The 13,183-nt window shown below is 45.5% G+C and overlaps 1 protein-coding gene across 1 annotated transcript in view; it reads right to left on the reverse strand.

Moving 5' to 3' along the window:
* LOC115473996 (beta-galactosidase-like) overlaps positions 1–13,183 on the reverse strand; it is a 330,129-nt gene that overhangs the window by 151,948 nt on the left and 164,998 nt on the right. The window contains 1 exon segment of the mRNA XM_030209251.1: positions 2,898–2,938. Within this exon segment, the coding sequence (XP_030065111.1) occupies positions 2,898–2,938 (41 nt within the window).

Consider the following 13,183-nt stretch of genomic DNA (forward strand, 5'->3'; position numbering starts at 1 on the left):
GCGTGGGATATGCATAAAGGAATTCTGTGCAGAAGGAATGGATCCTCAGAAGCTTAGCCGAAATTGGGTGGTGGAGCAGGTGGGGGGAAGAGGGGTTGGTGGTTGGGAGGCGAGGATAGTGGAGGACAGACTTATACGGTCTGTGCCAGAGCCGGTGATGGGAGGCGGGACTGGTGGTTGGGAGGCGGGAAGTACTGCTGCGCAGACTTGTACGGTCTGTGCCCTGAATAAGGCAGGTACAAATCAAGGTAAGGTTTGCACATATGTTTGTCTTGTTGGGCAGACTGGATGGACCGTGCATGTCTTTTTCTGCCGTCATCTACTATGTTACTATGATCATGCTGGCCCAGAATTCGATTCTGCTGCTATCTGTCCTCTTAACTCCATTTCGAGGGCTTCCTTTCCATTTATTTCTTTACTTTCTGCCTTTCTTCTTCATTTCTTGTCCTACATCCGTAAGTAAAAGCTGGGTCCTCCGCAGACTTGATTGTCCAGTGGATCCAGCTTCTGCCTATTTTCTTCATCCATGTGCAGTTTTTCTCCTCTCTTCCTTTTCCCTCATCTCATCTCCTTCCTCACTCTTCCCTCCCCCTCCATCCATGTCCAGCATTTTTTCTCTCTCCCTTCCCTCTCCTCCACCCATGTCCAGCAACCCTCTTCTCCCCTGCCCTCCATCCACCCATGTCCAGCAACTCTCCTCTCCCCTGCCCTCCCCTCCATCCACCCATGTCCAGCAACTCTCCTCTATCCCCTAACCCCCCACCAGCTATCTATACCCACCCAGCAATTCTCCTCTCTCCCGTGCCCCCCTCCAGCCTCCATACCCACCCAGCAATTCTCCTTTCTCTCGTGCCCCCCCTCCAGCCATCCATACCCACCCAGTAATTCTCCTCTCTCTCGTGCCCCCCTCCAGACATTCAAACCATACCCACCCAGTGACTCTCTCCCGTGCCCCCCTCCAGCCATCCACACCCACCCAGCGATTCTCCTCTCTCCCCTGCCTCCGTCACAGCAGCTGCAGTGAAAGCCCGTCTCTAGTCTTCCCTTTGTTTCCTGTCAGTGTCCCGCCCTTGCGGAAAGAGGAAATGACGTCAGAAGAAGGCGGGACACTGACGGGAACAAAGGGGAAGAGAAGAGATGAGCTTTGACTGCGTCTGCTGAGACGGAGGTAAATCAACGATTTAAACCCCCCCCCCCCCCAGAGCGGCGGGAGGTGAGGTAAGCATGGCTTGTGGCGCCCTCCTGCCATGCTTACCTCACTTACCGCCGGGTTGCGCCGTCCCTGGGAGCCGGCTCGCTTGCCACAACAACCGGCTCGCAAGAGCTTTAAAAATTTAACAACCGGCTCTTGCGAGCCGGCTCCAGCACACCACTGGGCTCAGCCAGCAAGCACTAGCTGCTCTGAACCAAGGTCTGCCGCTGGCCCAAACACTCAGCCTCCAACACAAACCTCTTCCGGGACTATCCAAAACAAAAGGAAAAAAAATCCCTCCCTCGTGGTGCAGGTGCAAATTCTCACCATTTCCACAAACTGGAAAAAAACACTGCAGTTTGAAGCTCTTCTAATGTTCTGAATTGAGGAAGCAACTTTTACCTCCTTAACTTCAAGGTGAGCAATCTTGCCTGAAATTTCAATCTATCTTGAAAGCAAATTTGCTTTCACTTGCATTTCCTGCTACCAGTTAGCTCTTTGGCCTGGCGGCTGGTATCACAGCAGTATTAGCCCCCCTCCCCCCTTTTAGTGTTGTGTCTATGATATTGTAGTTCCTTTTCTTCTATGATTTCACTTAGTATTGTAAACCGCTTTGGTTTTCTTTTTAAGAAAGGCAGTATTAATACAAAGCCTTGTATTAAACATTAAATTTCTCATCCAATTAGTAAATCCCCTGGCAGGGGAAATAAAGATTGCAGTGAACAAGGGAGAGCAATAGAGAAGGCAGAATTCAGACTCCTCCAATTATCATCCCTGCTCCAGGTCCATTTCAACTGCCTCTATTTTATTTTTTTAATACTTTGGAGCTTAAAAGCTCAAGCGAGGTACCCTTCTGCTCAACTGACATCCAGTTTTCCAATAGATTTAGGAGCTGCCTCAGTAACCAGTCCAGGAGCTACATGGTCCACACATCATCTGCTGGAAATAGAAAAACACTGAGCATCTAAGGCTGCATGGTGTCCTTAAGGGGCAAAGCAGGGCTTCTTTTTTTTCTGCTCCATTCGCTGGACTAGTCTGGTAAGGATGCTAAGAAAAGGTACAGTTCTGTAAAGTTGATGCTTCCATATACATGCCAATTATGTGCATAAATGACTAGAATACTGGCATAAATATGCATACGGGTACATGTGTGTATATTTGAAAATTCCACCTAACCACTATTCTGTAAATACACATGTATCTTATACAGCCCATATCTTACAGATAGGCATACATATAAGTGCAGTCTGAGTGGAGAGCAGGCAGGACTCACATTCATTTAAGTTCACGTTGGATGTGAACACATATGCCAGCTCTATGGCTTGCATACGTGTTTGTGACTAACTGCACAGGCATGTATATACCCAGTTATGCTATATTCTATAAAGGAAAAAGTACATGCCTACTTTTCTTTCAAGAATAGGTGCCCAATTATAGCTACAGTTACAGAATTACCCCCTAAACTCCTTAACCTTAAATCTGTCCTCATATTTCAACAAACACATATGCCTAGTGAACATTTCTTTACAAGCAGAATCCTCGCCCTTGATAAAGTATTATAATGATAATGTTTTAACCTGCTCTTGTTGCTTGCTTGCTTTCATGGCACTCAAGCTGCATCATGGTTATTATGTAATATCCCCCCAGAGGTCTTCCCCAGACAACCATTCACAAAAAGAAATTCATTACTGAAAGAACATCTCACCATTCCAAAAGCCAAAATTGGTGCCACCTATGAACACGTATCTAAAAGAAAAAGAACAAGAAAGACTCTATTAACACTACCAAGAGAAATACTTGGTGGGCAACTGGCAACCCTATCACATTAAAGCTTGCCAACTGCAATATTTGTGAGATAAATTGGAAGGAACAATAACTCATAACCCCACTCATCCTAAGCAAGGTTACTGCAGCCATTAGAACAAAGTTATATGACACACGCACAGAGCATACCAGTGGCGTAGCCAGACCTGACATTTTGGGTGGGCCCAGAGCTAATATGGGTGGGCACTATGTACAAAGGTATGAGTAGTGTTTCCTGGGGTACTACAAAATAATGCCTTCCTTTTTTTACCTTACCCCCCCTCCCATCTATCCCTGTAGCACGGTATCAGCCCTTCCATTCCCCACCATCCATCCCATAGCTAGGCATTAGCCCTGACCTACCCCCTTATCCATCCTCATTAAATATAAGATTTTTTTTTTTAATGTCCTGGGCACTGCAGAGCCCAACTCCACCCTAAAAAAAACCCACCTACACTTTAAAAAAAATGTTTAACCTGGGCACTGCAGAGACTATCCCCACCCAAAAACCCACCAATATGAGAAACAGATAACCTTTTTTAAATTTTAACCTGGGCAATATTAAAATTTATCTTTGGTGGGTGTCTGGATGGGGGTGGGCTCTTCAATGCCTAGGGCAAAAAAGGCATATTTAATGATTAAACATGCCTTTTTTTGCCTTAGGCAGTGATGAGCTCACCCCCACCAGCTAGCCAGAGGCGTAGCCAGGTTTTGATCTCAGGGGGAGCAGACTTTTATAAAATAGGCGCCGGTTGGTGTCAGCTAGACAGCAGTGTCTGTGTTGTTGCTCAGGGGCTGTGGCAGGCAATGATTAATACAGGCTGTCTCTGCTGCGTCCTGCCTACAAGGAAACAGTAAGTTACATCAGTAGGCAGGATGCAGAAGAGGTCCCTGGACTGGCCAGAGCAGGCAACCTGTCTTCTTAACTTCAAATAAAAATATTCAAATCATGACCATCACCTCAGGAATAGCACACCCAGTCCTTCCACTGCTAGACACCTTGTTTAAATCAGATGGGCTTTTGTTTGTGTGGTGACTCTACAGGATATGAAGATCACTAGTCTTGAGCATTTTTATCTTGGGTGACCTTTGGTGGCCCTTGCCCCAGAGCCTACTTTCAAATAGGGCTAGACACTTTGTGAAATAACACAAACCCCTGCAAAAAGATACCCACAACCTATACTGAAAACGTACCACACCAAAACAGCCCTAACCCACCTATGAAAAGACAATGCTATAAATATTACAGTGGGGCCTAGAGAAGTGTTTCCCTAGGTGGTCCTGGAGTACCCCCTTGCCATTCAGGTTTTCAGGCTATCAACAATGAATCTGCATGAAAAAGATTTGCATGTAATGGAGGCAGTATATGCAAATCAATGTCATGCATATTGATTGTGGATATCCTGAAAACCTGACTGGCAAGAGGGTACTTCAGGACTGCCCTAGAACACAAAACTTACCACACCATAACAGCCCTAACCCACCTATCAGACGACAGTGCTATATATAGTACACTGGGCTCTGGAGTACCAATATACCTACTATTGGGAAACTGGAACAAGTTGCACTGTTACACATTCCTACGCAGATACTACATGCTGGCAGAATCCTTCACCTCAGTCACACATGCAGAACATGGACAGACCCTCATCTATCCATATAACATAAGAGTAGCCATACTGGGTCAGACCAATGGTCCATCTAGCCCAGTATCCTGTTTCCAATGTGGCCAACCCAGGTCACAAGCACCTGGCAGAAACCCAAATTGTGACACCATTCCATGCTACCAATCTAATGCAGAATATGGAGCCACAAAAAAAAACAACCCAAAAAACAACAACAAAAATTGAAATAGAGACAAGGAAGCCAGACTCTAAACAGTGCAATACTGGTTAAAAAAAAAAAAAAAAAAAAAAAAAAAAGAGACAAATGCATTTTCTGCTGTACTTTGCAAAATAAAAATACAAAAAATGTACATTTTACAAAGCAGGTACATCTCAGTCCTTACAAAGTATTAAATAAAAATAATTTTTTCTACCTTTGTTGTCTGGGAATAGTCTTTTTTTCCACGTTCCATGAGTCAGCCTTACAAATTCTTTTCCAGGTTGACCTTTCCATTTCTTCGCTTGCCTCTTGTCTTCTTCCTTTCATTCTCTACATCTGTTTGGCACTGATCTTTCATTTTATGTCCCCACTATCAAATAGCTGTGTATAGTGCTGGCAAGTGATCCAGTTCCAGAAGGGAGATTTTTCAACCAGTCCTAGTGTGAACTCACATCCCAAAGTCATGTGGGATTTGCAGTCCCTGATTCTACCCATCAAAATCTGTGCTGCAGTACCATCCAAAATGGCTTGAGAAAATGCACTCGGACCCCTCTACTGTTGTTTGAACAATTTATTTTTTCATTTGCTTTGGTCCCACTGTCTCTTTTCTGTTTTTCTCTGTTTCTTCTGCCTTTACAGGGTGTCTTGCCCATCTGACATTTCTTCTGTCTCCAAGTGCACCATCCTTTTTTCCTCTGCACCACTATTTGTCCTATCCAGCATCTCCCTTCTGTGTCCCTTGTCCCTATCCTACCCCCCAAGTTCAGCATCTGTCCTGTGTCCCCATCTCCCCCCTTTTTCAGCATGGTGTCCCCACCTCTCCGTTTTTCTAACATTGTTCTGTATCCCCATCTTCCCCCTTTTTCCAGCATTACCCCTGTTACCATCTTCCCCCTTTTCCAGCATTACTTCTTTGTCCCCATCTCACCCATTTTTCACCATTGTCCCCATATCCCCCTTCCAGTGGTGCCCCTCTCTGTCCTTATCTCCTCCTCCCCTTTCCAGTAGTGCCCTCTTTGTGTCCCTATCACCTTCCCCTCCCATGTGATAATCTTTCAATAACTGGCTATACTTATGGCTATGATTTCTGAACATGTGGTATCAATAAAGGACAAACTTTTAAATGCCCAGTTGGGTATATATGCTAATGTCAACTTTGTTAAATGTTTCAGACACATCCATCTATTTATTCCCATAACTAAATTCTATTATTCTGTCTCACTGTATTTTCAAATATAAGCCACACTGAATCTGACATAAATATAAAAAAATAAATCCTTTATCCTCCACCTTTCAAGACACTACCTATCCTGCTGAATAGTGATGGCACAAGGAAAGCAAAGTTTGATCCAGTGAAGACTAACTCAAAATAACTTATTCCTCAGCTGGGCCCTAGTATTACCATATTCTACTGCAACAATAATTTTTTACGCTGTTTTAGTGATAACTGTTATTTCTTTACTCCTCCAGCTTCCACTCTGGTCAATTAAACCTCCCCCCCCCCCCCCCCCTGGCAGCTTTCTCCCTTCTCAGCCCCTCCCCCCCCCAGCGTTACATCTATCACCTTTTCTTCTGCCCGTCTGTCTCCCGTCCGTGCGCGTGGTCACTTTGTACTTAACTGAAGCCTTTTCCCTCCTGCGTGCAGCACCAGTGATTCAATCAGCCTTCTGCCTGCCAGCGTCGGGGCCTCTCCTCAGGCGCGTCCCACCTCTGCGGAAAACAGGAAGTTGCAATACAGTAGGCGGGACGCACCTGAGGAGAGGCCCCGACGCTGGCAGGCAGAAGGCTGATTGAATCGCCGGTGCTGCACGCAGGAGGGAAAAGGCTTCAGTTAAGTACAAAGTGACCACGCGCGCGGACGGGAGACAGATGGGCAGAAGAGACTGGAAAACATTGACTCGGGAGGAAGGGAGCAGACACACGGGGCACATAGGCGCCTTTTTTTTTGAAAACAGCTGTTTGGGGGAGCGACCGCTCCCCCTGCGCCCCACCTAGCTACGCTTCTGCAGCTAGCATTTTGATCACAACCTGTACACATTCAAAATAAAATTAAAAAATATATTTAATTTAACTGGACATCTGCTTGCACATGGTGACAGGTGGTGCAGAGCACTGAGCTGGTTCCTGTGCCTGTCATGTGGGGTCAAAGGAAGGTGCTGCTTGGAGGTGGGTGGGTGGAATCAATGAGGCTGACATCCGGAAGCTGGAAGCCTTTCCCATGCGGCACTGCGGCCGCGGCACCATCTCATACATGACGGGGAGCAAGCAAGGTTTGGCAATCCGTTCAGGAGTCAGGAGCAGCTTACCAAACCAGATAGGAGTTAGTACTTAGCCAATCATGGTGAGACTTCCACATTAGGACCCGACCCGCGGCGCACCACACTAAAAAAAAACAAACCAGAAACATTGAGACAGGCAGGTAGGAGGAGCCTGAGAGGAGGCGGCCCGGGAGAGCTGCCGGCTACCTAAAAGCAGGTGGGAGGTGGCTGAGGCTGAGCCGCGGCAGAAAGGCTGTTGAGCACTTCGGTGCCTAACTGGGTGAGTGGGCCTGGGCCCACCCAGGCCCACCCGTAGCTACGCTCCTGGAGCATACAGGTACCTCAGCTAGTGAAAAAGAGTGTATTAATAAAAACTTTGAAGCAGGTATGGAGGTGGCTTTGTAAAAAAAAAAAAAAAGGCTTTAATTATAGAATTACCCCTTCTGGGGAATGCAGATTTTCCTGGAGGCATGAATAATAAACACTTTCTGCAATGGAGGGCTAAAGAGCTAACACAGCTTGGACACATCGTAGAAGGTGGAGTGGTAATATCCTCCCTTCCTCAATTAGAAGTTACATAAGCAACTAGTATGGTATATGAAGTTTCAACATTATGTCAACACAATAGAACCAGAGATTCTAGGAGAAGAAAATCGTGAGGAAGTAAACAAAAGTTTAGCCCTACTATAAAATATTTTTATCAATGCTATTCTTGATTGATAGTACAAAAAAATGCACTATTATCAACGCTCTCTAAAGATGAGGTAATTGTGTATCATCAAATAACAGTAACTGTACTGACAGTACCAGTAGAGTCTGCCCCCACGTCTCTATGTGTGCCCAATATCGCTGAACTGCAACATAATGCCAGATTGATACATTTAGGAGATTATATATATACTAGTAAAAAAGGCCCGTTTCCGTAACAAATGAAACGGGCGCTAGCATGTGGTTTGGGGTTTTTTTTTTGTTTTTTCTGTTTGATATTAAGGGATATAAGTGTTTTCAAAAAAGAGCTTTACTATAAAAACATGTTTGTCGGGTTTAGGTAAAAATCCTTACCAGTCACATAGTTTCAAACAACCTTTGGAGAGTGTGTGTTGAGATGGTCTGTGTGAGAGAGAGTGAATGTGCGTTTGTCTGTGTGTCACACAGAGAGATAGAGACTGGTTGCCAGCATGTGTGAGAATGAGAGTATGTGGCAGGGTTCCCCCCCTCCCTCCCTCCCTCCCTCCCAGTTCCCTGGTCTTTATGTCAGTTGCAGGGATTTCCCCCTCCCCAGGCTTGCAAAGTGTCATGGAGCAGAGTGTGGCTTTGAGGGTGTTTATGGCTGCAGAGATGATATAGAGGCAGATGCACTAAAGCTAAATGAGCCTTTAATGACCCTCCAACGAGGAAAATTTGATCCGTTGCATGCATCAAAGGGCTTTTACCGAGGAAGCCAGCAGCTAACGAAAACGGAATGGAGATGAGCAATTAGTGTGAAAACCCCATTGAAACGACATGCACTAACCTTTTCCGATTGCCTTTACGCAGAAAAAAGGCAGGAAATCTAACGAGAGGTCTGGACCTCTCGTTAGGACAGCTCTGTGCCAGGAAAAATCATTAAGAGAAAAAATAAACAAACTTTGAGCCAATCCCAGCGCATTAGCAGAGCTAAAAGCGCTGTGATTGGTCCCCCGAAAAAGCAAAATTCTAGCAGCCCCGGCCCCCCTCCCTTCCTCACTACTCTGTCTCCCCCCAGCTCCACCTCCCGACATCCTCCACCCTGTGCCCCGCCCCCTCTTGGGGTCGTCACCGCCATTCCCCTCCTCCATCGGGCCCCCCTCCCTCTTACCGGGCCCGTGCAGCGCCTCTCTCCTCTGTCTGAAGGCGCCGCACGGGCAAGAAGAAAGCTGATGCCTGCCTTCGCCCAGCTTCTGTCGCGCGTCTCTCTCCTCCTGCGCCCGCCCCTGTCTGACGTCAGTAACCTACGTAGGTTACCGACGTCAGACAGGGGCGGGCCCAGGAGGAGAGAGACGCGCGACAGAAGCCGGGCGAAGGCAGGCATCAGCTTTCTTCTTGCCCGTGCAGCGCCTTCAGACAGAGGAGAGAGGCACTGCACGGGCCCGGTAAGAGGGAGGGGGGCCCGATGGAGGAGGGGAATGGCGGGTGACGACCCCAAGAGGGGGCGGGGCACAGGGCGGAGGATGTCGGGAGGTGGAGCTGAAGGGAGACAGAGTAGTGAGGAAGGGAGGGGGGCCAGGGCTGCTAAAGGTACGTTTGCTTTTCTTCTTGCTTTTTAATTTAGAATGCAGGGGGAAGTGGGGCGGGGGGAACGGCGACCACGGGTGGGGGGGGGCAAGGACGGCCATACAGGACGCTCCTGACCAGCGCCTTTGCCCCCTCCCGACCCTTTTTTTTTATTTTTGTTTTGATTTGGGAGCCATGTGCTTGTGATTTGACTGTGTTTTGACTGTTTGTGGCATGCGCAGAGCAGCTAACATAACGCTTGGCTGCTCTGCGCATGATTTGGGGGCCGATTAACGATGTGTATTGTGATTCTTTGATACATTGTACGTTTCAATACCGATCTCAGCATGTGTGACTTTTTTTTTGGTGCATTTTTCGTTATTTTAAAATCGTTAGGGACTTTAACGATTTAGATTTTTTTACGTTTGGTTGCTGCATCTGCCTCATAGAGTGATTTAGATAGCAATTGAGTATGCTTGTATTTTTGTTTACATTCTGTGGTTTTTTTGGGGGGAGGGGTGTTTCTGTTAGTTAGTTTTGTTTTTGGGGAGGGGGTTGGGGGATGTGCTGTGCTTGCAAGCTGTTTCTTTGTCTGTGGGGTTTGTGTAGGTAGATCTTTGTTTTGGTGAAATGTAAGGGTGTTTGTAGGGGGGTCAGTGTTTGCAGAGTGCTGGATAGATGTTTCTCTTTTTTTAAGCTTCTTTGGTGTTGTGCTGAGGCAGCAGTGTTTGTTTACGTGGGCGGAAGGGAGGTTATTTTTGCAATCGTTTTTTTTTTGGCCTTTTAGGGCTCCTGTAGGTTTTCCTTTGAAAAGAAAAGCAGTGTGAAGCGGAGCTGGAGGCATTCTCAGTGGGATGGCTTCACCACCACGAACTTACGAACCCTTATCGTTCTGCTGTGACTTCATTACCTTTGTCCTCAGAACGTTCAGGGTGCGTTTTATTATAGTAGATATATATAGTGCCAAAAAAAAAATCAGCGCTGAAATCAGTGCCAACTAAACATATTCTATAATCGGTGCCTAGATTTAGGCACTGATTATAGAATATGCTTAGCTGATAGTTCAGCACCTGTATCTATGCGCATCCATTTACACCAACAAAAACTTGGTGTAAATCTCTGCACATAGATTTAGGCGCACTAGACCATACTGTATAACTAGGTGTGTAAATTTTGGAATGCCCACGAAGCGCCCATTTCCCCACACATAACCACGCCCCTTTTCCCCTGCACGCATTAGACTTTCAGCACAGTTCGTTACAGAATACACTTAGCGAGTTAAGTACATAAGTAATGCCTCACTGAGAAAAGACCAAGGGTCCATCGAGCCCAGCATCCTGTCCCACGACAGCAGCCAATCCAGGTCAAGGGCACCTGGCAAGCTTCCCAAACGTACAAACATTCTATACATGTTATTCCCAGAATTGTGGATTTTTCCTAAGTCCATTTAATAGCGGCTTATGGACTTGTCCTTTAGGAAACCGTCTAACCCCTTTTTAAACTCTGCCAAGCTAACCGACTTCACCACGTTCTCCGGCAATGAATTCCAGAGTTTAATTACACGTTGGGTGAAGAAAAATTTTCTCCGGTTTGTTTTAAATTTACTACACTGTAGTTTCATCGCATGCCCCCTAGTCCTAGTATTTTTGGAAAGCGTGAACAGACGCTTCACATCCTCCTGTTCCACTCCACTCATTATTTTATATTCTTCTATCATGTCTCTCCTCAGTCGTCTCTTCTCCAAGCTGAAAAGCCCTAGTCTCCTTAGTCTTTCTTCATAGGGAAGTCGTCCCACCCCCGCTATCATTTTAGTCGCCCTTTGCTGCACCTTTTCCAATTCCACTATATCTCTCTTGAGGTGCAGTGACCAGAATTGAACACAATACTCAAGGTTGCGTCGCACCATGGAGCGATACAACGGCATTGTAACATCCTCACACCTGTTTTCCATACCTTTCCTAATAATACCCAACATTCTATTCGCTTTCCAAGCCGCAGCATCACACTGAGCAGAAGGTTTCAGCGTATTATCGACGACGACACCCAGATCCCTTTCTTGGTCCGTAACTCCTAACGCAGAACCTTGCATGACGTAGCTATAATTTGGGTTCTTTTTTCCCACGTGCATCACCTTGCATTTGCTCACATTAAACGTCATCTGCCATTTAGCCGCCCAGTCTCCCAGTCTCGTAAGGTCCTTCTGTAATTGTTCACAATCCTGTCGCGAGTTAATGACTTTGAATAACTTTGTGTCATCAGCAAATTTAATTGCCTCGCTAGTTACTCTCATCTCTAAATCATTTATAAATATATTAAAAAGCAGCGGTCCTAGCACAGACCCCTGAGGAACCCCACTAACTACCCTTCTCTATTGTGAATACTGCCCATTTAACCCCACTCTCTGTTTCCTATCCTTCAACCAGTTTTTAATCCACAATAGGACTTTTCCTCCTATCCCATGACCCTCCAATTTCCTCTGTAGCCTTTCATGAGGTACCTTGTCAAATGCCTTTTGAAAATCCAGATAAACAATATCAAACGGCTCCCCTTTGTCCACATGTTCGTTTACTCCTTCAAAGAATTGAATTAAATTGGTCAGGCAAGATTTCCCCACATAAAAGCCGTGCTGACTCGGTCTCAGTAATCCATGTCCTCGGATGTGCTCTGTAATTTTGTTTTTAATAATAGCCTCTACCATTTTCCCCGGCACCGACGTCAGACTCACCGGTCTATAATTTCCCGGATCTCCCCAGGAACCTTTTTTAAAAATGGGCGTTTCATTGGCCAACCTCCAATCTTCCGGTACCATGCTCGATTTTAAGGATAAATTGCATATCATTAGCAGTAGCTCCGCAAGCTCATTTTTCAGTTCTATCAGTACTCTAGGATGAATACCATCCGGTCCAGGAGATTTGTTACTCTTCAGTTGTGCGTGTAATTTCTAATCCGTGCCAATTAGTGCGCATTATTGCTTGTTAAGTGCTGTTATCAGTGCTCATTAGCTTATAAAGTAGTCAAATTATGAGCGTGGTTATAGAATCCACGTCAATTTCAGCACCAACCTTTAGGTGTGCTATATAGAATCTGGGAGTAAATGTATTCACCTGAGATTAATGGCATTTTCATTACTCTTTGGGGAAATACAAGCCCTCATTAAAATTTTGCACTTTTGCGTTTGTAATCCCACATTAGGCGATATTACTGGTATGTTCCTGATATTTTTGTAATATGAACAGTAATTACTAGTGTGCCCGAATCTTCTTGCCATTGAATTTGGCGAGGAAAGCAATATTACGAAATTGAAGAAGGGAGGACCTTCCTAACATAACACAATGGAGGGATTTAATCAGTGCTCTTTTTGTAGAAAAAAAGGTGCCGGTACTCATTATGGGCGGGGCCACAACATATGGCCCCACCCCTGATAGCCACACCCACTTTAGCCACACCGCATATAAACAGACATCATTGAAAATATTATACTAATATAGGAGAAAAAATAACGTGATTTTTTTTCATTATAAATCATTTCTGTAAGCTGTTACAGCTCCAGTATACCCAGTGCAAAATAAAACAGCAGATGTAAATTCTCAAATTGGACATATTCCAAACACTAAAATGAAAATAAAATGATTTTTTTCTACCTTTGTTGTCTGGTGACTTTCTTTTTCTATCCATATTGGTCTCTGTCTCTGATTCTGCTGCTCTCTATCTGTTCTCTTAACTCCGTTTCCAGGGCTTCCTTTCCATTTAGTTCTTTACTTTCCTCCTTTCTTCTTCATTTCTTGCCCTACATCCATAAGTAAAAGCTGTGTCCTCCTCCGTGGAATTGACTTGAGGAGGTATAACGTGGATCCAGCTTTGGCCTATTTTTTCC

Source organism: Microcaecilia unicolor, chromosome 1, assembly GCF_901765095.1.
Source record: "Microcaecilia unicolor chromosome 1, aMicUni1.1, whole genome shotgun sequence".
Lineage (NCBI taxonomy): Eukaryota > Metazoa > Chordata > Amphibia > Gymnophiona > Siphonopidae > Microcaecilia > Microcaecilia unicolor.